The 26,547-nt window shown below is 46.8% G+C and overlaps 1 protein-coding gene across 4 annotated transcripts in view; it reads right to left on the minus strand.

Moving 5' to 3' along the window:
* Positions 1 to 2,691: 2,691 nt before the first annotated feature.
* Positions 2,692 to 26,547, minus strand: part of HAO2 (hydroxyacid oxidase 2) — a 257,628-nt gene continuing 233,772 nt past the window's right edge. For all 4 annotated transcript variants that reach the window (XM_069203001.1, XM_069202999.1, XM_069202998.1 and 1 more), the window contains 4 exons: positions 25,076 to 25,294; positions 17,044 to 17,202; positions 12,642 to 12,711; positions 2,692 to 3,248 (listed from right to left, as the gene is read on the minus strand). In XM_069203001.1, coding sequence (XP_069059102.1) covers positions 3,193 to 3,248; positions 12,642 to 12,711; positions 17,044 to 17,202; positions 25,076 to 25,294 — 504 coding nt within the window. In that variant the 3' untranslated portion in view covers positions 2,692 to 3,192. The remainder of the gene's footprint in view (positions 3,249 to 12,641; positions 12,712 to 17,043; positions 17,203 to 25,075; positions 25,295 to 26,547) is intronic.

A 26,547-nucleotide genomic window follows, 5' to 3' on the forward strand; every position in this document is an offset into this window, starting at 1 on the left:
TCTTTTTTTGTTTTAACACACTCTGGTATTGTCACAAAAGCAACTTCCTTCCTTTTCATTGACTCAGAAGAATAAGTGAAGAAACTGTCAACTCTCATCAATTACTCCATCAAGTCACCTTGAGAAGTGAAGGCATCCTGACACCACCTTCACCAAATCCCAGATGTTGTTCTCACTTTATCATTTGCGACAGGTGGAGTCCTAGGTGGAGTCCCAGATACCTGGAAGCATGCAATTATCTGCCCACTACAGAAAAAACCCCTTAGTGAACCCTGATAAGGCAGGAACTATAGATCCATCTCACTGCTCCCACGGGTAAATAAGATACTAGAAAAACTGGTAAACGGTTATCTGACCGACTTTTTGGAAACTAACAATCTTCTACACCAGACACAAACCGATTTCAGACCTGGTTGCCTCACGAAGACGTCCCTCCTACGGGCTACGGAAGACCTTAAGAAAACACTGGACTAGGGTGGATCTGCTGCGCTCATTCTTCTTGAAGAGAGCGCAGCCTTTGAGACGGTGTCCCATTCAATCGTCCAGCACAGGTTGGACAAAGTCGGTATCACAGGAAGGGTGTTGATACGGCTGGCCTCATCCCTCGACAATAGATGTTTCCAAGTGCGGGATAGGCCTGGTCTGTCGTAGGCCCATCAGATAAGATGTGGCGTGCCGCAGGGCTCATCTTTGAGCCCCGTTCTCTTTCATGTGCACATCCACCAATCAGCAGACATCATTGGTTTGTCACGCTTTACAAGGTTGTCCTACACGTAAGACACTCAGATCGTCGTTTCTATATCACCCAATATCATCTCAACATCTGAGAAACTTTCCAGTTCTCTGTAGTAGATGAACAAGTGGATGGCAGCTAACTGTCGTAAACATATTGGCGATAAAATGGAGGTCATGGTAATCAGAAACTATCCATTGCTCTGGGAGCATCCCACCTGGCTCACCTGCCTACGTGATCACCCTTCCCCTTTGGATAAAGGGCTGACCATGGCCTCCCAGCAAAGAAAGTGCCAGGTGCGTCCTTCGGCCTCTTGGGAGCTCTCAGAAGGCTGCTCAAATGGCTCCCTGAACCGTGATACAAGGCCTTGTACCCCCACACCTTGACCATGGCAACTCTCCGTACTGATGCATCCCTGCCTATGTCATCAGGAAGCTGCAAGTGATTCAAAATGCTGCAGCTCGAGTTCCGCTGGGTCTACCAAAAATGCAATCTGCACGATCGATTCCGGTAAGGCTTCAGTGGCTGGCGGGTAACAAAGGAATTGAATTAAAAGTCGTATGCTTTGCACATAAGGTGAAAGACGCTCAAGGCGCACACATCCTCAGCCACCTGATCACCATGTGCAACAAGGTGAGGGATCCAAGATCAAACAATCTCTCCTTCCTGGATATTCCCAAAATCAAGAGAGCGAGAAGCGGAGGTCGTTCGCTTCCTGTCTAGTGTCAAGCTCTGGAGCTCTCTCCCTGCTCCTCTCAGAGCCAGCGGAGTTTGCTAAGCTTCAGGAAGCATCTGAAGACCCACGCGTTTGCCTAATCAGCTCAGCTACACATTTTTATGATTGACCAGCTTACCTACATATTAAGGCCCTCATTATCAACATGGCGGTCTGGACTGCCATGCCAAAGGTGGCGGTACTTGCCGCCAACTGCACGGCAGTCCAGACCGCCATATAACGAACGTGGCTGAACCGCCACGTTTGAAACATCGCCACCGCCAGGCTGCAGTCTGGCGGTGGCGGCGTTTCAGATCCGACAGGGCAGCGCTGCCCACCAGACAATGAGTCGGATTCCACCAGCCTTTCCCTGGCGGTTTACACCGCCAAGGAAAGGCTGGCAGAATGAGTGACTCGGGCCCCCCCTGGAGGCCCCTGCACTGCCCATGCATGTGGCATGGGCAGTGCAGGGGCCCCCATGCACAGCCCTGTCATGCATTTCTCTGCCCGATTTACCGGCAGTGAAATGCGCAAAGGGTGCTGCTGCACCCGCCGCACTGCCACATTGCCACCGGCTCCATTTGGAGCCGGCGTCAATGTTCAGGCCCTGTTTCCAGCTGGGTCAGAGGGCGTAAACACAGTTTCCTCCCGCTGGCCCAGCTGGATGTATATTATGTGGCCGGTGGGGGGTTCTGTGCGATGGAGGTCTTCTGTTGACCGTCAGCTCCGATCTCTGTGGGTTTTCCCCCCGAGATTGTAATGACCCCCTTAGTCTCCTGTTAGCGCTGGGAAGCTCGTCCTGGGTAGCTTTGTGCTCTAAAGGAAAATGTAAATAAACAAACAGGTATCCTGTCGTCTTGCTCAGAAGAGAATGTCCTGCGGTTTAGGAAATGAACTGCTTTAGTCTTGCGATAGGTAGGCAGAGGTTCCTCCCAACATAGTCACCTTACAATGAATTTGTCGCAGTGAAAATTGAGAGATCTTTCCTTCAAGCTAAAGAGAAACAGTGCAAAGCAGGTTCTCTGGCTGTTCTTGCACTAAAGAATATTGGTTAAATCGCAGAACATCGAAGCCAAAGATGTTGATGCCTAAACATCTAGGACCAAAATATCATAAGATAAGCACATAAAGGGAAGAATAGATTTATCATTCTTGACTCCACACCTATGCACCTTGAAGATTATATGCTGTAAGGGTACATAAAGGTGAAATTAGGCAAACATACAAATGAGCAACACAAAAAGAAACTAAAGCAGTTTATTGAATTACACAAGTTTCGAGCCCGTGACAGGGACAAGAGAGTGTAGGTCTAAGGCTTCCGCAGAGCACCCTAACTACAGCTTACTAGATTCAACACTGTGCAGCGCACACCCCAATGAGGGCGAACTCTCGTGTAGAGGGTCAGGTGGTCATCTGCTCTGACCTTAACGGCAAGTCCAGCAGACCACCACCGTCTCTACGGCATATGATGACCCTTTCAATAGTAATTTGGAGCAAGGACGTAGTGTACGAGAAGCATAAACTAGAGCATGGCCCTACCACCAGCATCCCTTTAGGGATCTCAACACTGAACATTCTTAGAAGCTGTAGAAGTAGCAGGGTCTTTACAAGCTGAGGTCAGATGTCTTTGTACAGGATACAATGCAGCATGAGGGATGGATGCTCCATGCATTAGTCCTTCTTCCACCTTGGCCGCCTTTCCCTGGTCCACGCCAACGCTTGCAGGCAGTGTGATGGGTGCTTTCTACAACTTCGAGAACTGAATTAAGTTTCGATTAATTTCACAGACATTTCTGCATCCTGAAAACAGAAAACATCAGTTAGTTTTCCAAAAAGACATCTTTTTAATGACTTTTCCAATGTCATGAGCCTCTGAGTTGGTAAATCCACAACAGAGAATTGACAGGGCATGTAAGTGAACTCATCCCTTGGAACACTACACTAATGTTCAACACATCCATCAGAAGAAGACCAGAGAATACGTGCCCAAAACTTCAAGCTCAATACTGCACAGTATGTCCAATGCAGTGCACGGGGCACTGCATACAGTGAGACAAACACCTCATAGAACACTGCACAGCATGTCCAATATACTGCATGGTACACTGCAGAGTGTACAGAATGCCTCATATAATACTGCACAGCATATCCAAACTACTGCATGGGGCACTGCATACAGTGAGACAAACACCTCATAGAACACTGCACAGCATGTCCAATCTACTGCATAGAACACTGCAGAGTGTACAGAATGCCTCATATAATACTGCACAGCATGTCCAAACTACTGCATGGGGCACTGCATACAGTGAGACGAACACCTCATAGAATACTTCACAGCATGTCCAATATACTGCATGGTACACTGCAGAGTGTACAGAATGCCTCATATAATACTGCACAGCATGTCCAAACTACTGCATGGGGCACTGCATACAGTGAGACGAACACCTCATAGAATACTTCACAGCATGTCCAATATACTGCATGGTACACTGCAGAGTGTACAGAATGCCTCATATAATACTGCACAGCATATCCAAACTACTGTATGGGCACTGCAAACAGCGAGACACGCACCTTCTGTAATACTGAACAGTATATCCAATCCACTTCATTGGACACTTCATAGAACATTCCAAATAGCTCATGCAATATTGCACAGAATATCAAATCCACTGTATAGGACACTGCAGGCAGCATGCCAAACGTCTCAGAGTACTGCAAAGCGTGTCCAATCCAGTGAACGAAACACTGCATCAAGCGTGCCCTGCACCTCAAATAATACTGCATAGAATGTCCAATCAACTGCATGGGAAACTGCATACAGCTTGCCAAACACCATATACCGTACTGCAGATCATGTCAAATAGACTGCATGGGACACTGCATAGGGTGTGCCAAAGACCTCCCATAGTACTACATAGAATGACCAATCCACTGCATGGAACACTACCTGGAAGAAAACACAAAAACGCAATGTTTGGGGTGCTCATCTCTGCCACTGGTAATTATTAGTGGCCACATCCCAGTCCATTGTTTATAGGCCACCATGCCACTGCAGATAGGAACCAGCCATATGCAAGTTAGCCTAGGTCCTGCTCTATTAGGAACAGTCCAGCCCGAACTGCCAGGCCAGGTTTCCTCTGAACAGGAAGGCAAGCAGCCCAAGACTGGTCTCGACTTATGGCATGGGAAGCACAGGACCCATGCCTGGGCAAACCTGCCACAGCTAGGACATAGCACTGAGGAAAACAAGCAGGTGATGAGTGGAATGCTTGCATTCATTTCATCCACTGGTTGGTCACATTCCAGTATATCATTCTTTAGGCCACCATGCCACCTCAGGCAGGAACAAGCAATTTGCAAATCAGCCTTGGCTCTGCTCCAATAGGAACAGATCAGCCAGGCCCCCTCTGAGCGGGAACACACAAAGCAGCCACAAATCTATTTCAGCATATTCAGGCCATCTCAGTAGAGTGTAGGTCTATGGCACAGTGAGTCTGGGACCCACGTCTGGACTTACACTGCACACAGCATGCCAAACATCTCACATAGGACTGCACAGCATGTCCAATCCTCTTCATGGAGCAATGCATACAGCGGACCAAACATGTTACTTAGGCCCTCATTACAACTTTGGCGGGCGGCGGAGGCCGCCCGCCAAAGTTGCGCGTCGTGAATACCGCACCGCGGTCGGAAGACCGCAGCGGGTATTCAGAGTTTTCCCCTGGGCTGGCGGGCGGCCGCCGAAAGGCCGCCCGCCAGCCCAGGGGAAAACAACCTTCCCACCATGAAGCCGGCTCGTAATCGAGCCGGCGGAGTGGGAAGGTGCGACGGGTGCTACTGCACCGGTCGCGTATTTCACTGTCTGCTATGCAGACAGTGAAATACATTTTGGGGCCCTCTTACGGGGGCCCCTGCAGTGCCCATGCCGTTGGCATGGGCACTGCAGGGGCCCCCAGGGGCCCCGCGACTCCCCCTCCCGCCATCCGGTTCCCAGCGGGAGAACCGCCAGGAACTGGATGGCGGGAGGGGGAGTCGGAATCCCCAAGCCGGCGCAGCAAGCTGCGCCGGCTTGGAGGATTCCTTGGGGGCAGCGGGAAACCGTCGGGAAACCGGCGGGAGACCGCCGGTTTCCCTTCTCTGACCGCGGCTAAGCCGCCGCGGTCAGAATGCCCTGCGGGGCACCGCCGGCCTGTCGGCGGTGCTCCCGCGTGCCGCGGCCCGGGCGGTTCTATACCGCCAGGGTCGTAATGAGGGCCTTAGTCTGCACAGTGTGTCGAATCCACTGCATACAGGGCATGAAATCCAAGCAGGGCATGTTGCACAGTGTGCTAAAAATTCCAAAATGACACGTTATGTCAAATCCAGTGCAAGGAACACTACACACGCCTTCGTTAATACTTCCGGATATGTAAAATTCCCTCATACAAAGTAGAAAAGTGAGCATGATGCACTTGGAGGTGACTACTCCAGAAACAATACTACACTATAATTCACACAAAATACTGCACATTTTAGTTCACACACGATACTACATATTACACTTCTCACAGAGTACCACACATTATACTTCACACACAATACTGCATACTATAATTCACACAGAATACTACACATTATACTTCACACACAATACTGCATACTATACTTCACACACAATGCTACACACTCTACTTCACACACAATAATACACATTAAACTTCACACACAATAATACACATTATGCTTCACACACAATAATACACATTATACTTCACACACAGTACTGCATACTATACTTCACACAGGATACTACACTTTATGCTTCACACACAATAATACACATTATACTGCACACGCAATATTGCATACTATACTTCACATACAATACTACACATTATACTTCACACACAATAATACACATTAAACTTCACACACGCTACTGCACATTATATTTCACACACAATACTACACATTAATCTTCACACAGAATACTGCACATTATGCTTCACACACAATAATACACATACGTAACACACTACTGCACATTGTACTTCACACACAATAGTTCACATACTTCATACACTACAGTTCGCATCCTTCACACACTATAGTTCGCATTATATTTCACACACAATACTGCACAATATACTTCACACCCAATACTACACATTGTACATCACACACAATACTGCACATTACACTCCACACACAATACTATACATTATACCTCACACACAATACTACACATTATGCTTCACACACAGTACTACACAATATACTTCACACACAATACTGCACATTATATTTCACACACAATACTGCACATATTACTTCACACACAATACTACACAGTGTTCTACACACACAATACTGCATATTATACTTCACACACAATACTACACATTGTACATCACACACAATATTGCACATTACACTTCACACACAATACTATACATTATACCTCAAACAGAATACTACACATTATGCTTCACACACAATACTGCACATTATATTTCACACACAATACTGCACATATTACTTCACACACAATACAACACATTATTCTTCACACACAATACTGCATATTATACGTCACACACAATACTGCACACTATACTTCACACACAGTACTACACATACTTCATACACAATACTGCTCATTATACTTCACATACGACACTCCACATAATAATTCACACACAATACTACACGTACTTCACACACTTTACTGTTCATTATATTTCACACACAATAGTTCACATATTTCACACACAATACTGCAGAATATACTTCACACACAATATTGCTTATTATACTTCACACAATACTAAACACAGTACTTCACACCCAATACTATACACACAATAGTTCACATTATACTTCATACACAAAATCGCACATTACACTTCACAGAATACTACACATTATACTAAACACAATACTGCACATTATACTTCATACACAATACTGCACATTATACTTCACATACAATACTATGCAACACTTCACACACAATACTGCACATTATACTTCACACACAATATTGCATATTATGCTTCACACCCAATCCTACACATTACACTTCACACACAGTACTGCACATTACATTACACTTCACACACAGTACTACACATTATACGTCACACACAATACTGCGCATTATAATTCAAACAAAATACTGCACATTATATGTCACATAGAACACTACACATCATACTACACACAGAATACTACACTTTATACTTCACATACTTTACTATACATTATACTCCACACACAATAGTTCAAATACTTCACATGCAATACTGCACATTATACTTCACACACAGTACTACACATTATGCTTCACACACAATACTGCACATATTTCACGCACAAGACTGCACATATTTCACACACAAGAATGCACATTATACTTCACATACAAAACGACACATTATACTCCACACACAATACTACACAGTATACTTCACACACTTTACTGCACATTATACTTCACACACAATAGTTCACATACTTCCAATGAAATACTGCACACATACTTCACACATAATACTGCACACATTATACTTTGCACAAAACACTACACATTATACTTCACACAAATACTACATATTATGCTTCACACAATACTACAAACTGCACATATTATACTTCACACACAATACTGCACATATTATACTTCACACACAATACTGCATGCATTATACTTAACACACAATCCTGCACATTATACTCCACACACAATACTACACATTATACTTCAAAACACAATACTGCACATTATATTTCACACACAATAGTGCACATTATACTCCACACACAATATTTCAGGTTATACTTTACACACAATACCACACATTATACTTCACACACAATACTGCACATTATACTTCACACACAATACTGCACATTGTACATCACACACAATATTGCACATTACACTTCACACACAATACTATACATTATACCTCACACAGAATACCACACATTATGCTTCACACACAATACTGCACATTATACTTCACACACAATACTGCGCATTAAACTTCACACACAATACTGCACATTATACTTCACACACAATACTGCACATTAAACTTCGCATAATACTAGGCATTATACTTCACACACAATACATGATACTTCATACACAGAACTACACAGTGCACATTTTACTTCACACAAAATATTGCATATTATACTTTACACACAATACTACATATTATACTGCATGCATAATACTGCACAGTATACTTCATACTCAATACTACGCATTATGCTTCACACACAATACTACATATTATACTGCATGCATAATACTGCACAGTATACTTCATACTCAATACTACGCATTATACTTCACACACAATACTACGCATTATGCTTCACACACAATACTACATAATATACTTCTTTCACAATACTGCGCATTATATCAGATCCATACAAGGAACACTGTGTACAGCGTGCCAAGAGTTCATGCTCAATACTGCACTGGATGAAACACTGCATAGAGTGTGCGATTTACATCCCTTGTAATACTGTACAAGATAAAAAATAAACACATTGAAAGGCTGTCAAATACTCAACATAGAAGAGTCTACAGAATGCCAAATACATGCACGGAAGACTGCTTGTTCGGTGTCAAATATGTCATGTGCAATACTGTGTGGCATGTAACACCTACTACAAAGATCAGTGCATATAGTGTCCCAAATATGTCATGTGCAATACAGCATGGCCTGTTGCATCTATTGTGAGGAACAGTACATAATGTGTGCAGAACACGTCACGTGCAACACTGCACAGTGAGCCAATCTATTGTAAAAACAGTGCATATACAGTGTACCAAATATTTCAAAGGCTGCACAATATGCCAAATGTAATACATGGAACACTTTATATAGTACACTAAAAATGTACATGCAAGGTATACCAACTGTGGTGCATGTAACACTTCAGTAGAAAACTCAAATCTAGTACCCATGGAACATCGCATACAATGTGCCATATAAAAGCAGGACATGCTGCACAGCGAGCCAAAATACTTCAAACACAGTACTGCAGTGAAAGTCCAGTTCAAGCAGGACACATCATACAGTGTGCACGATTAATACCATGTAGTACTGTACATTATGTGCCAGATGCAGGCAGGACACACTGAAGAGTATGCCAAGCTCACTGCAAGAAAACAACATATAGTGTGCCAACCCCAAGAAAGAGAAGCCACGAGGTTATGCCCAATGCATTGAATCTCCATGGCAATAAAGTGGGAACCTTCATAAGGTCTTTCTGTAGTATGTGCGGTAGTGAAAGAGAAACCATGAGAGTGGAGTGAGAGAGAATGTAACACTTTTGTAGTTGTAAGACTTCCACCTCTAAATGCCACCAAACCTTCCATCTAGACTTTTATTGGCAAATATTTTGGAACCAATGTTCGAAAGACTACAGACCTCAATTTCTGCAGCATAATCTGGAGGCAGGGCTATCCAGAAGCATGGCATACAGTGTCACAGGAATGAGCATAATGCACATCCAGGACTCAGTCCAATATCAATGTTGTTGTTTTTTAGAGCCCTACCCACACCATCGCTACCATACTTGAGCACTGAACAGGATTTAATGGTATGTTTAAGAGTGCTTTAACCAAAGCACCGTTACAAACTACTAAGGTACAACAATTCAAACTGATGATTACGGAAAAACATATTGAAGTATAAGCAATGCAACAACTACCCAGGAGGACCATCTCCCAAGGAAAGCCAGGTTCAATAGATGATCCTTCACTAAGGCCTAAAATGAAATGGAGCACAAGGACAATGGGCCATATCAGGAGTCCCCGGTTGACTGAACATACATACCTGGCAGGCTACGATTACAGTAAATCAAATATATGAGGTGGAGACCCACAAAGCACTGGGACAGACTAAAACTTGGATTGAGTATTTCACCTATCGGTAAGTGAAAGTGTGGATCTGTGAAGATGAATGGTGTGTGTAAACTGACATTAAGTAATGAATGCAATAGGTTCTGGAAGCTTGCATCCAGAAAGGAAGGTTGGCACATGGGAGCGCCTCAACCCAACAGGGGGGCATCTGTAAAGATGGTCACTTGTGGCCGAGTGTTGAGAAACTATTTACCCAGTAATATGCACCTTGGAGTTGAGAAATACAGACTGTGCTGAAACTCAGTAGCAACACTGGATCTTCCCTATCACCAGTCTCTTGTGAACGTTGTTTGGGCAGTCTTGTGTAATCAGGCATGTGACACTAAAGCAACGCATAAGCTTCTGTGTCCAAGTGCTAGTGGTATTTAGGTGACTTCTTAGATTCATAACTCTAGACTCTCACCTCAAGGAGTTCTCAGCATCCAGAGTTGTTTTCGATGGAGAATGGTCTTGACATTAGTGTGTGGTGTTGACTGCCAAGACTTTTCCGAGGGTGGTCCCTAATCTAGGGCATGTTGCCCTTGGTGCCATCCCCTTTATGGCTGCACATGCTTGGCTGGAGATTGAAACCCTGAGAAAGCATCTTCTGTACCCTGTGTCGTAGGTTGCTTGGACTGCGGGCAACCTTCAATGTTGATGCTCGAAACCCTAGGCAAGGTCTTAGTGATAGGTGTTTGTTTTCTAGAGGGTCTTGAAGATTTGTCTCAGAGTCGGAGTCATGTGAGTGGACCTCAGTTGGATTCTGCTCTTCCACGGCTTCATGGCGACTGAACCAGCCTCCTCTCTCATCAAAGTGTGGTCTTTGGACATCCACTGTGAATGGCGACTCAGTAGAGTTTGAGGGTTGCATCGTTGGGTGATACACCCATCTACTATCATGTCATTGAGGATTTGTCTTCTTTGACCAAAAGACCTTACAGGTTTGACAGGCACTTTCGTTACAGGTCCCGTAGCAAATACAAATCAAAGTGCTGATACTGGTTTGAAGACAGTAATTTGTGCGTCCATGAAGGCAAAACTTAAAAGGTGTATTATCCTTACCTTTCCACCAAATGAGCCATTCTTATATGACCTAGCACCAGGCCATTCCTCTGGTTTGGCCTCAAAGTATTCAGGGCCTGATTCACAAAAGTAATCTTATTCTTTTGTGTAAGTTTCTGATTGTTTGCTATTCACAAAGGGATTTACGAGTAGTATCTTTTCTAGTATGGAGCCTCCGCACATAAAAATCCCTATCTTTACGTGCAGAGACTTAACACTCGTAGGGATACTTCCGTGAATCAGGCGCTCTGTGTCTTTGAATTAGCTTCTGTTTTCCTGTTCTCCTTGTGCTCTCTGGAACAGTGATCTCACAACACGTCAGAATCCGAGGTAGAAAAAAACAAATTTAGGAGGTGTTTGTGTCCTGGTGCATTGCGGATTTCAGGGCAAGGTGCCACGACTCACCTCAAAACTGAAAGACAGTCTTTAAGGAAAATCAAGTTCTAATGCTCCAATCCCAACAGGGCACAGCAAATGTGTCCAAAGTATGTGAGGTACAGCTATACAAGTAAGAAACATTATGAAATAAAACATATAAACCAAGAGAGGGAGTCTAAAGGAAATGCAACACGAGCAGACACTCTAACGCCAATATGGCCAGGCGGGTAAAGAATCGGCTACAATGGAGTCAAAAGATACAGTGGAAGACATAAATCAAGAAAAAATAAATCTAAATGTGACAGGACAAGAATGTGATTGACCAGAGTCAATTACAACTTGTTCGTGAGAACAATGAGGTTTGTTCCTGAAATAATATCTGAAAACAGCCCCATTCGTACAAGTGGTTGGTTGTCAACAGCTACACACGACCACCTCAGCCACTACAAGGCCCTAGTGACATTCTTCTAGAGACTGAAGAGTTGTGGTGTCTGTCTAGATGACTGCTCTGTCATTCATATTTGTGAAAGGACTGATTAACAATACTTATGAGAAACTGGACCACAGATGAGGGCGAATCATCGGTGGGTCAGGCATGGTTCCAATCCATAATGGCTCAACTTCCTCCACCCACAAACCCAAAGTGCTCTGAAGCAGAGAGATGAGCTATTTAGTGCTACATAAAACAGCCTACAAATGAATGAATAAATAAATCGCAGATTTATTTGGAGGGCGGTGAACATGGGAGTATTTGAAGTGACCACTGGTTGCCCCACAGACTTTTGGTCTGTCATCTTTCCCACAATGCCTTGTGAATGTCTGAAGAGACACCTTACCAGAAAGAGCCATGGAGAGGCGGAACTCATCCATCAGAATCTGCAGTATCCCACGTACGCCTTCTTCACCCTGTGAGAAAGCAGGAAATAGCTAAGTATGCACCTCAGGTGATCTTTATAGATGCCCCCCCTGTCATCACACACGCATCGCCCTCCGATACTGAAGCTTCTATTGTACATTTACTCAAGATGTCACCCCATTCCTGCTGTGCCCATCACACATGCATCACCCTCCGATACTGCAGCAGATTGTACATATACTCAAGATGTCACCTCACACTTGCTGTGCCCATCACACATGCATCACCCTCCAATACTGCAGCATTGATTGTACGTGTGCACAAGATGTCACCTCACGCCTGCTGTGCCCATCACACATGCATCACCCTCCGCTAATGCAGCATTGATTGTACATGTGCACAAGATGGCACCTCACGTCTGCTGTGTCTATCACACATGCATCACCCGCCAATACTGCAGCATTGATTGTACATATACTCAAGATGTCACCCCACTCCTGCTGTGCCCATCACACATGCAACAGCCTCCAATACTGCAGCATCGATTGTACATATACTCAAGATGTCACCTCACGCCTGCTGTGCCCATCACACATGCATCACCCTCCAATACTGCAGCATTGATTGTACATGTGCACAAGATGTCACCTCACGCCTGCTGTGCCCATCACACATGCATCACCCTCCGATACTGCAGCATTGATTGTACATGTGCACAAGATGTCACCTCACGCCTGCTGTGCCCATCACACATGCATCGCCCTCCGATACTGTAGCATTGATTGTAGATATACTCAAGACGTCACCCTACTCCTGCTGTGCCCGTCACACATGCATCACCCTCCAATACTGCAGCATCGATTGGACATGTGCAGAAGATGTCACCTCACGCCTGCTGTGCCCGTCACACATGCATCACCCTCCAATATTGCAGCATCAATTGGACATGTGCACAAGATGGCACCTCACGCCTGCTGTGCCTATCACACATGCATCACCCTCCAATACTGCAGCATTGATTGTACATATACTCAAGATGCCACCCCATTCCTGCTGTGCCCATCACACATGCATCGCCCTCCGATACTGTAGCATTGATTGTACATATACTCAAGACGTCACCCCATTCCTGCTGTGCCCATCACACATGCATCACCCTCCAATACTGCAGCATTGATTGTACATATACTCAAGATGTCACCTCACGCCTGCTGTGCCCATCACACATGCATCACCCTCCAATACTGCAGCGTCGATTGTACATGTGCACAAGATGTCACCCCACTCCTGCTGTGCCCATCAGTCATGTTGACCTAGGTACTCCTCTTACCTTGTATTGCTCATCACACATGCACACTTGAATCTTCCTTCACCCTTCAGTACTTGGCAAACGTGTATACAGGACGCTCCTCTAACCAACAGTAGAATTGATGGTATCCACCCAGAAACGTCTAGCCTGGACTGGTAAGCAGTGTGGGTGCACTATATGTGAATGGGAGCCCTGGACTGGTAAGGAGTGTGGGTGCACTATGTTTGAATGGGTGCCCTGGACTGGTAAGGAGTGTGGGTGCACTATGTGTGAATGGGTGCCCTGGACTGGTAAGGAGTGTGGGTGCACTATGTGTGAATGGGTGCCCTGGACTGGTAAGCAGTGTGGGTGCACTATATGTGAATGGGCACCCTGGACTGGTAAGAAGTGTGGGTGCACTATATGTGAATGGGAGCCCTGGACTGGTAAGGCGTGTGGGTGCACTATGTGTGAATGGGTGCCCTGGACTCGGAAGGAGTGTGGGTGCTCCATGTCTGAATGGGAGCCCTGGACTGGTAAGGAGTGAGGGTGCACTATGTGTGAGTGGGAGCCCTGGACTGGGAAGGAGTGTGGGTGCACTATGTGTGAGTGGGAGCCCTGGACTGGTAAGGAGTGTGGGTGCACTATGTGTGAATGGGAGCCCTGGACTGGTAAGGAGTGTGGGTGCACTATGTTTGAATGGGTGCCCTGGACTGGTATGGAGTGTGGGTGTACTATGTGTGAGTGGAGCCCTAGACTGGTAAGGAGTGAGGGTGCACTATGTGTGAATGGGAGCCCTGGACTGGGAAGGAGTGTGGGTGCACTATGTGTGAGTGGGAGCTCTGGACTGGTAAGGAGTGTGGGTGCACTATGTGTGAATGGGAGCCCTGGACTGGCAAGGCGTGTGGGTGCACTATGTGTGAATGGGTTCCCTGGACTGGTAAGGAGTGTGGGTGCACTATGTGTGAATGGGAGCCCTGGACTGGCAAGGAGTTTGGGTGCACTATGTGTGAGTGGGAGCCCTGGACTGGTAAGGAGTGTGTGTGCACAATGTATGAATGGGTGCCCTGGACTGGTAAGCAGTGTGGGTGCTCTTTGTGTGAATGGGAGCCCTGGACTGGTAAGGAGTGTGGGTGCACTATGTGTGAATGGGAGCCCTGGACTGGCAAGGAGTGTGGGTGCTCTTTGTGTGAATGGGAGCCCTGGACTGGTAAGGAGTGTGGGTGCACTATGTGTGAATGGGCACCCTGGACTGGTAAGGAGTGTGGGTGTACTATGTGTGTATGGGCACCCTGGGCTGGTAAGGAGTGTGGGTGCACTATGTGTGAATGGGCACCCTGGACTGGTAAGGAGTGTGGGTGCACTATGTGTGAATGGGAGCCCTGGACTGGTAAGAAGTGTGGGTGCACTATGTGTCAATAGGAGCTCTGGACTGTTAAGGAGTGTGGGTGCCCTATGTGTGAATGGGCACCCTGGACTGGTAAGGAGTGTGGGTGTACTGTATGTGAATGGGAGCCCTGGACTGGTAAGGAGTGTGGGTGCACTATGTGTGAATGGGAGCCCTGGACTGGCAAGGAGTGTGGGTGCTCTTTGTGTGAATGGGAGCCCTGGACTGGTAAGGAGTGTGGGTGCACTATGTGTGAATGGGTGCCCTGGACTGGTAAGGAGTGTGGGTGCTCCATGTCTGAATGGGATCCCTGGACTGGTAAGGGGTGTGGGTGCTCCATGTCTGAATTGGAGCCCTGGACTGGTAAGGAGTGTGGGTGCACTATGTGTGAATGGGAGCCCTGGACTGGCAAGGAGTGTGGGTGCTCTTTGTGTGAATGGGAGCCCTGGACTGGTAAGGAGTGTGGGTGCACTATGTGTGAATGGGCACCCTGGACTGGTAAGGAGTGTGGGTGCACTATGTGTGAATGAGAGCCCTGGACTGGTAATGAGTGTGGGTGCACTATGTGTCAATAGGAGCTCTGGACTGGTAAGGAGTGTGGGTGCACTATGCGTGAATGGGTGCCCTGGACTGGTAAGGAGTGTGGGTGCTCTTTGTGTGAATGGGAGCCCTGGACTGGTAAGGAGTGTGGGTGCACTATGCGTGAATGGGAGCCCTGGACTGGTAAGGAGTGTGGGTGCACTATGTTTGAATGGGTGCCCTGGACTGGTAAGGAGTGTGGGTGCACTATGTCTGAATGGGAGCCCTGGACTGGCAAGGAGTGTGGGTGCACTATATGTGAATGGGAGCCCTGGATTGGTAAGGAGTGTGGGTGCACTATGTGTGAATGGTAGACCTGGACTGGCAAGGAGTGTGGGTGCTCTTTGTGTGAATGGGAGCCCTGGACTGGTAAGGAGTGTGAGTGCACTATGCGTGAATGGGCACCCTGGACTGGTAAGGAGTGTGGGTGCACTATATGTGAATGGGAGCCCTGGACTGGTAAGGAGTGTGGGTGCACTATGTGTGAATGGGAGCCCTGGACTGGCAAGGAGTGTGGGTGCACTATATGTGAATGGGAGCCCTGGACTGGTAAGGAGTGTGGGTGCACTATGTGTGAATGGGAGCCCTGGACTGGCAAGGAGTGTGGGTGCACTATATGTGAATGGGAGCTCTGGATTGGTAAGGAGTGTGGGTGCACTATGTGTGAATGGGAGCACTGGACTGGTAAGGAGTGTGGGTGCACTATGTGTGAATGGGTGCCCTGGAGTGGTAAGGAGTGTGGGTGCACTATGTGTGACTAGGATCATAGGAAAGTCTTGTACAGAGGCTTTGCTTACAGAGATGGTGCATGCATAGTTACAATAAGTGACAAAGGACACCCTCCCTTAGCTACAGCCGAGCTCTTTCAACATTCATCGCAACCAAAGCACAACATGCGATTTCAGATGTCAATCAATCCACCAGGATGAAATGCTCATCTTCTTTGAAAACATTTACCCGTGATGCAGCAAAACACGCTGACGTACTTGGACCACCACCTTCCATGCAGGGCAGTCCCTCCGCGAAACCCCAACCTCCCCCACCTGTGTGTGAATTGACAGAGTATACAAGAGCTCTACAGACCCTCCTGGAATGCAGCAGAAGCACTGATGCTCTCCTTTACACTACCTTGTAGGCAAGACCCCAAACGATTGGCCGTCCGATGAAGACACACTTTGCCCCCAGAGCAAGAGCCTTCAGGACATCGCTTCCTGTTCGGATCCCTCCATCTATGTATACTTCAATCCTTCCTTGTACTGCATCCACTATCTCCGACAGGGCATCTATCTGAAAACAAATAAAGCAGTTGTGATAGCAGGATCTCCTGGCTGGCTATGGGACACCCCTGGAGGGTGCGATTGTTTGGCAAACCCATGTGAAGCAACAGTGGGCGATGGGTAGAGTATGTGCTGAATCCTGCCCATTCATCTCAGGACAATCTCTTGTGAGATGGCAATCCTGAGCTCATCATTGATCCCCTAAACTTTAACTAAATGTTGCTCATCATTGCAAAATCGCGTTTACCAGAAATTAAAATTCTTATTTTTTCTATGGTCAGATAACATATTCCACTATCTCCTAAACATTTCCACAGGCAGCTCAAGATGTTTCAAAACATGTTTCAACTGTAAAGCCAGTGAGAGACCCTGAATCTGCAGCCTCCTTCAGATGACCAAGACATTGGGAAATGATGGTTTCAGAGGCAGCCCTAAAATTGATTATGTGGGACTGAAACGTGTGAAGTACAGGAGTGAAAGCAAAAAAAAAAAAAAAAGAAAGCTTGTATCTGAACCTCCTCCTCAGTTTTCACTTTGTGTGACCTAGAGATGGTGAGAGGATATTAGTAATCTGAAAGACACAAAAGATTAACTAATTTACAGGAGTTCCCACCCATGGTGCTGGATAGGGGGTCTCTCACACCTTCTTCTACGCCTTTCAGAAGCACACCCATCAAGAGGTCATCCTTGGTGTGGGCCAACTTCAGCCCTGATTTTGATTTTGGCAGGGAGGGCTTTAGGGCCAGATGTACAAAGCCGTTTAGCATTTCTTAACGGTCCGAATCGCTATTTTGGGATATTAAGAAATATTAAATGGGCTCTCCAGATCTACAAAGCCCTTTAGGGAATCGCAAATTGCGATTTCTATCCAGTATAAATCTCAATTTGCGATCCTCCAAATAGGAAATCATAAATAGGGACTACCTATTTGTGATTTCCTTAGCACATGTACAAAGCATTTCCTAAATGCGAATTGGGAATTTAGGAAATGCAATTACCATCGACTCCAAGTCGATGCTAACCATGTGCAATTTTATAAAAGCATGCAAAGATGCTTTTTTTTTTTTAAGTACAATAGAGCACACTCGTGGCCCTAGGGCATGTGTGTGCTCTACATGTGCACCACTATTTTTGGGGTACATCACAGGGGGCCTTTAGCCCATAGCCATCAGTGGTTTAGCATTTTCAAAAAAGCAATTTCCTAGTAGGAAATCGGTATTTTGGAAATGCAAAGCAAGCTCATTGTAACAAATAGCACAGGATTTCTTAATACCCTTTTCCTAAAAGCGACTCCTGTAGGAATCGCTATTCGGAAATCGATATTTTGATACATATCGTTTTGCATTTCCTAAATAGTGATTTCTAAGCCGTCGCTATTAAGGAAATGCAAGATAGCATCTAGGTACATCTGGCCGTTGGTCGTCAGGGAGACAGAGTACAGTACTCCGCCACCCTGATGGAGTTCTCGTCTGCAAATTTTGAGATGTCCGCCGGCCCAGTGGAAGTCTCTAGCATTCTAGCAATGGCAGACACCACCGTCACTGCAGTTCCTGTCAATGCATTGTCTGTTTGCTGGGCGTCTCTCAGCTCTGCCGAGCATCACGCAACTGGGGTTAAGTAATGCAAATTAGTCAACACCTAGTTGGCACGCAACTTTGTGGTCCTTCACTTGTGAAGTGGGACGTGCCGGCAAATGAAACGAGCAGAAGCAACCAGAATTTGGCTGCTGGTAGCGTGCTCTGCTTCCAGGGTGCAGAAGTGGTTGTCATGGTAACTGTGAAGGTGTCGGAGCACATGGTGGTATTATGCAGCAGCTTGCCCCAACCTCTCTCTTGCTGCATGACTGGCCTGTTCAGCTGCTGTCATTTCTGAGGCTGTAACACGTTTTGAGGCTGAGATGGCACCCAAAAGAACTCTTTGCACGCTGACTAGTGCCGCTGCACTGGTGCATATAAATCCTTGCCTGAAAATGGACTGTGACAGACAGCAAGTGAACTTCCATAGCTGCCAAGTTTCCCAGGTCCATGCGTGATGCGCTGCACCACTCCAGGTTTTTTTTTGGCATTCTGGGAGTTGTAGTCCTGTTCTATAATGGAAAAAACAAGAGTAGAAGTCCCAGAATTCAAATTAAAAAAACTAAAATGGAGCAGCACATCACGCATGGACCGGGGAAACTTGGCAGGTCTGAACTTCCATGCTGAGTTGCACTCCTGAGATGGTGCAGCTCCCTGCTGCCTTCAGCCTGGGCACCCTGGGGGTCAGTGGTACCTCACTCACGCTCACAAAGCACTGCACAACACAGACCAGAATACCTCAACAGATGCCTCTCCTTCTACACCCAACGCAGCATCTCTGCTCCGCCGACCTCGCCCTCGCAACCGTCCCATGCGCCGGCAGAACTACAACCAGCGGCAGATCATTCACGCACCTCGCCGCCAAGACGTGGAACACTCGTCCCACTCACCTGCGTCAGACCAAAGACTTCATTACCTTCAGGAAACTTCTCAAGACCTGGCTGTTCGAGCAGTAGCAGCACCTCCCTCCCCTCTACCTCAGCGCCTTGAGACCCTCACGGGTGCGTAGTGCACTTTACAAATTCCTGATTGATTGATTGAGTGGTACAGCATCACAGCGAAGGTATGAAATAAGGCTGGATGGATAAGAGCATCAGTGCAGAGCGGAGGCTGGGGTGCTGGGGGGGTGTAGAAGGGGTGCATGAGTTGTGCATCCGATCAGGTGAAACTGGGCCTAGTGCTCTGGGTTAATTTGCCGGACCAGGGTGGGCTGAACTTGCACACGTTCTTCACGGGCACTGCAGCTGTTTTAAGACTATCTCTGGGCAATTATATGGCGTGAAGAAGAGTCATTTGTAAAATCCATCTCATTACATGGATATAACCACCAGCCCCGTCAGGTTTCCCAGGTCCGTGCTGCTCCAGTCCAGCTCTTTTCTTTGATTTCTGGAACTTGTAGTGTTGTTTACTCTGTTGCAAAAACAGGACTACAAGTCCCAGAAATGAAAGAAAAAAAAGCTGGACCAGAACATCACACATGGACTTGGAAAACCTGGCAGCTATGAGCTGTGTGTATCTAGTCAAGGTAAGGTGCCCTGCAAAGGGTCACACAAAACATGGAAATGTCACACAAAGATGCTGAAAACATGGAAATGTCACACAAACAAAATCAAAACTTGGCAGCTATGGTCTTCGTCAACATTATGGCGCTGCACTGGCAAACCTTCTATTTGTTTCACTTTCCAATACAAAAACCCAAAGGGATTTTGTTTTGAAAATAAAACGCACACAATGCCCCCTGACCGTGGGACTTTTCTCCCATGAAGAGGGGCATTGTGTAGTGGTCACTGAAGGACAGTGAAACTGCTCACGTCTTTGCTCACTCGAAAGCAGGTGGGTGGGCACCTGGGCAAACCCCTGACCGCCTTTACCCTCTGTTGTGCCAACCGAGGTGTATGTGGGCGGCAGGGGCGGGTCATGATGAAGGGGCGCCCAGCTCTAAAGCAGGCAGGCTGAGCTTCAGCTGGAAGGAGAGGGGACCCCGCCGCCATTGCGACTGAGCTCTCTCTGCGAACCCTCAATCGGGCCTTGGTCTTGCATTGGTTACTGGATGCACGGGAAGTGCCACGGGGAGAAGTCATTTGTAATCAGTACTTCACCCCTATAATCTGTGGGTTCATCTGCCTCTCATACTAGGGTTCGAGTAAACCAGACCCATGCTTCCTCTGACAGGAACTCTCTCCGGTCACCTGCCGCTTCCCTGTGAGCCTCAGTGTCACAGTCAACTGATCATGTGTTTTTTCCAAATAATAGATAATTCTAGATTTTCTGGCCTTTAGAGGGTATTGTCCTTCTACGATAACGTCTGTGTCCTAGTATCCTGTGCGTCATCCTTACGGACAATGTCACAGCTCTGGTTCTTGGTCTCAGTTTGTAAGCGGCAGAGACCGGTCCAGTAGGGGAGCACCAGAGTCCGTACGGGACTGAGCTGTTGGGGCGCCTGTGGGAGGTGCAAAGTGATGGGTTTGTGCGCTGACATGTGCAGCTGCTGTCCACGGGGCTTTATCAGACGTCTGGAGCAGTGCAGAGCAAGGAATCCATTCTTGACAACACCGAGGCGTTCAGCAGTTGAATGCATTATGTTAAACAAGCATTGGCAAAGCCAACAGATCGGGCCTTGGCAAACTGGTTCAATGCTAATTTTTTGCTTTTTGTATTGCATGCATATGTTACAAAAAACAAAAAGAAAACATGCCATCTTCTAAATGTGGTGACTATATGTAGGAGGCTGGACTGGCTTGTAGTGAGTACCTAGGGGTACTTGCACCTTGCACCAGGCCCAGTTATCCCTTATTAGTGTACAGGGTGTCTAGCAGCTTAGGCTGATAGATAATGGTAGCTTAGCAGAGCAGCTTAGGCTGAACTAGGAGACGAGTGAAGCTCCTACAGTACCACTAGTGTCATATGCACAATATCATAAGAAAACACAATACACAGATATACTAAAAATAAAGGTACTTTATTTTTATGACAATATGCCAAAAGTATCTCAGTGAGTACCCTCAGTATGAGGATAGCAAATATACACAAGATATATGTACACAATTTCAAAAATATGCAGTATAGTATTAGAAAACAGTGCAAACAATGTATAGTTACAATAGGATGCAATGGGGACACATAGGGATAGGGGCAACACAAACCATATACTCCAAAAGTGGAATGCGAACCACGAATGGACCCCAAACCTATGTGACCTTGTAGAGGGTCGCTGGGACTGTAAGAAAACAGTTAGGGTTAGAAAAATAGCCCACCCCAAGACCCTGAAAAGTGAGTGCAAAGTGCACTAAAGTTCCCCAAAGGACATAGAAGTCGTGATAGGGGAATTCTGCAGGAAAGACACAAACCAGCAATGCAACAACGATGGATTTCCAGTCGAGGGTACCTGTTGAACAAGGGGACCAAGTCCAAAAGTCACAAGCAAGTCGGAGACGGGCAGATGCCCAGGAAATGCCAGCTGTGGGTGCAAAGAAGCTGCTACTGGACAGTAGAAGCTGAAGATTCTGCAGGAACGACAAGGGCTAGGAACTTCCCCTTTGGAGGACGGATCCCTCACGCCGTGGAGAGTCGTGCAGAAGTGTTTTCCTGAAGAAAGACCGCCAACAAGCCTTGCTAGCTGCAAATCGTGTGGTTAGGGTTTTTGGATGCTGCTGTGGCCCAGGAGGGACCAGGAAGTCGCCAATTGCGTCTGGGGACAGAGGGGGCGTCGAGCAAGACAAGGAGCCCTCTCAGAAGCAGGCAGCACCCGCAGAAGTGCCGGAACAGGTACTACGAAGTGGAGTGAAATGGTGCTCACCCGAAGTCACACAAAGGAGTCCCACGTCGCCGGAGGACAACTTAGAAAGTCGTGCAATGCAGGTTAGATTGCCGTGGACCCAGGCTTGGCTGTGCACAAAGGATTTCCGCAAGAAGTGCACAGAGGCCGGAGTAGCTGCAAAAGTCCGGTTCCCAGCAATGCAGTCTGGCATGGGGAGGCAAGGACTTACCTCCACCAAACTTGGACTGAAGAGTCACTGGACTGTGGGAGTCACTTGGACAGAGTTGCTGGATTCAAGGGACCTCGCTGATCGTGCTGAGAGGAGACCCAGGGTACCGGTGATGCAGTTCTTTGGTGCCTGCGGTTGCAGGGGGACGATTCCGTCGACCCACGGGAGATTTCTTCGGAGCTTCTAGTGCAGAGAGGAGGCAGACTACCCCCACAGCATGCACCACCAGGAAAGCAGTCGAGAAGGCGGCAGGATCAGCGTTACAGAGTTGCAGTAGTCGTCTTCGCTACTTTGTTGCAGTTTTGCAGGCTTCCAGCGCGGTCAGCAGTCGATTCCTTGGCAGAAGGTAAAGAGAGAGATGCAGAGGAACTCGGATGAGCTCTTGCATTCGTTATCTAAGGAAATCCCCAAAGCAGAGACCCTAAATAGCCAGAAAAGAGGGTTTGGCTACCTAGGAGAGAAGATAGGCTAGCAACACCTGAAGGAGCCTATCAGAAGGAGTCTCTGACGTCACCTGCTGGCCCTGGCCACTCAGAGCAGTCCAGTGTGCCAGCAGCACCTCTGTTTCCAAGATGGCAGAGGTCTGGAGCACACTGGAGGAGCTCTGGACACCTCCCAGGGGAGGTGCAGGTCAGGGGAGTGGTCACTCCCCTTCCCTTTGTCCAGTTTCGCGCCAGAGCAGGGCTGAGGGGTCCCTGAACCGGTGTAGACTGGCTTATGCAGAAATGGGCACCATGTGTGCCCATGAAAGCATTTCCAGAGGCTGGGGGAGGCTACTCCTCCTCTGCCTTCACACCATTTTCCAAAGGGAGAGGGTGTAACACCCTCTCTCAGAGGAAGTTCTTTGTTCTGCCTTCCTGGGCCAAGCCTGGCTGGACCCCAGGAGGGCAGAAACCTGTCTGAGGGGTTGGCAGCAGCAGCAGCTGCAGTGAAACCCCGGGAAAGGCAGTTTGGCAGTGCCAGGGTCTGAGCTAGAGACCCGTGGGATCATGGGATTGCACCAACAATGGCAGGATGGCATAGAGGGGGCAATTCCATGATCTTAGACATGTTACATGGCCATATTCGGAGTTACCATTGTGAAGATACATATAGGTAGTGACCCATATGTAGTGCACGCGTGTAATGGTGTCCCCGCATTCACAAAGTTCAGGGAATTGGCTCTGAACAATGTGGGGGCACCTTGGCTAGTGCCAGGGTGCCCTCACACTAAGTAACTTTGCACCTAACCTTTACCAGGTAAAGGTTAGACATATAGGTGACTTATAAGTTACTTAAGTGCAGTGTAAAATGGCTGTGAAATAACGTGGACGTTATTTCACTCAGGCTGCAGTGTCAGGCCTGTGTAAGAATTGTCAGAGCTCCCTATGGGTGGCAAAAGAAATGCTGCAGCCCATAGGGATCTCCTGGAACCCCAATACCCTGGGTACCTCAGTACCATATACTAGGGAATTATAAGGGTGTTCCAGTAAGCCAATGTGAATTGGTAAAATTGGTCACTAGCCTGTTAGTGACAATTTGGAAAGAAATGAGAGAGCATAACCACTGAGGTTCTGGTTAGCAGAGCCTCAGTGAGACAGTTAGGCACCACACAGGGAACACATACATATAGGCCACAAACTTATGAGCACTGGGGTCCTGACTAGCAGGGTCCCAGTGACACATAACAAACATACTGAAAACATAGGGTTTTCACTATGAGCACTGGGCCCTGGCTAGCAGGATCCCAGTGAGACAGTGAAAACACCCTGACATACACTCACAAACAGGCCAAAAGTGGGGGTAACAAGGCTAGAAAGAGGCTACTTTCTCACACTATATGCTTAATTAACTACATTTAATTAAATTACCTATTAAAGTAAATTAACTATTGCATACAGTTTTAATAAAACAGCACAGGTGTTTCCGAGGATGCAGGTGAATTTAGAAGAAGTGAGGAAACCCTTTTGAGTTTTAATGCACATCATAGGAACATTTGATTCTTAAGAAACACCGCTCTAGAAGAGGCTGAGACTTTACAAAAACCTTCCCAAAGGAGGAATATATAGCAAAACAAATGGTAAAAAGAAAGGGTAAACAGAAACAACTGCAATTCAAAAAATATTATCCCAGTATTTCCATCCTATTCACCTGCTTCTGGGATAATTCTCATTCGCTGGACTGTTGTCACCTCAGAGGAAATCAGAGGAAATCAAAAGTCTCTCGTCTCTCGCTCTCCCATTGCTCACAGACCTCAGGATCCTTACGCAACGGTTCTGAATTTAAGTTGGGTTGGGTTCGAGGTGGCATTGAGGCCTCACCAGTCCACCCGACATGTACTTACTGTGGCGGGTTCCCCGTCCAGCTGCCGTCCACCATGGTTGGATACGACGATTCCTTGGACGCCGTGCTCCACAGCCAGCTCCGCGTCCTCCTTGGTCAGAATCCCCTTGATGACGATGGGCAGACTGGTCAGGCTCTTCAGCCAACAGATGTCCTTCCAGCTGATGGACGGGTCGAGGGTATTGACAGGGACCCCATAGTTATCCGGGCCGCTGTCCTCCTATAGGAAAAGGAACAAATGCTGACAATGATCACAACCGAAGCATGCGGGTTCCTGAACCACTGGGGATGGTAGACTCTTACCAAACCGCCATAGATGCCGACTGACACCTGGCACGTTTAGGTGGCGATTCTGGAATCATCAGTTACAATTATTCACAAATGAACATATATTTATATTAAGCAGGTTCTCATTGGGAGGTCTCAGCAAAACTGACTGTGAACAATGCAGGAGGAGACTGGATCATCAGTTTAAAAATGAAAACCTTCTCTGCGCCAGTAACAGGAGGTGGAATAGCAGGAGTACATTTATTTAGAAAGGCCCAACGCTGGATCAAATGCAGGGTCAAGGCGCACACAACAACAAACAACTTGTGAAACCTAACTCTACAAACAACAAAATAACATGAACAGAAAGTCTAAGAAATAAAACAAGAAAAACAGAGCATGCTCATCGGGTGCCACAAATGAAGAGGTGCCATTCCAATTTCTATTTAAAGCAGCAAAACCATGAGACATGGCTCAGGTATCGCAGAGTTTTACCCAGTCACGGTCACCATCCTTCCACCTACCCTGGAGCACCTCCACCTCGAGCATCTCAGATTTGGGGCTGCAGATCTTAGAGCCCTATCAGACCTTTCAAACTCAAAGCATTCCTTCAACTGGTTTGGTATCAACTCCCAAAGTGCTTGCTGAAGAATGAAGACAAGTAAATCCTTTACAAACAGCGAACCTACGAATCATGCTTCGTGATCACATTGCTTTTCATGAGTTCTCGGCTGCCGGCAGGGTCCCTTCGTTGTACTGTGGGATATTCCAACAAGTCACTCATCCGTTCAATGGCCTTGAAAATACTGATGCTTGAATCAGTAGAAGGTGACTTGCAGCTCTCAGTAATGGAGATGGTTTGAAAAGTAGGTACCATCCATGGTGACCTAGCACAATGACTGGAGAAACATGGGAGTCAAAATGTAAGATGAATAAACAGTGACAGCCAGGGTTTTAATCTGTGTTGCTGAAGAGCTTATACATACTCCTCTGGCCACAAACACCCTGGCAAAGATTCCTCAACAGCAGAAACCAAGAACTCAGTCTTACATGATTGAAGACTTCAGCGATTCCTCACCATACACAAACTGGCTTTGTTTTTAGATAAACTAGCAACTTTTTAGTCCTGGACATTATCATTTAGACCTACAATCAGATGCTCATGATCCACGTACATCTAAAACCACAGACGATGGCCTTTGGTGA

The sequence above is a fragment of the Pleurodeles waltl genome, chromosome 8, assembly GCF_031143425.1.
Source record: "Pleurodeles waltl isolate 20211129_DDA chromosome 8, aPleWal1.hap1.20221129, whole genome shotgun sequence".
Lineage (NCBI taxonomy): Eukaryota > Metazoa > Chordata > Amphibia > Caudata > Salamandridae > Pleurodeles > Pleurodeles waltl.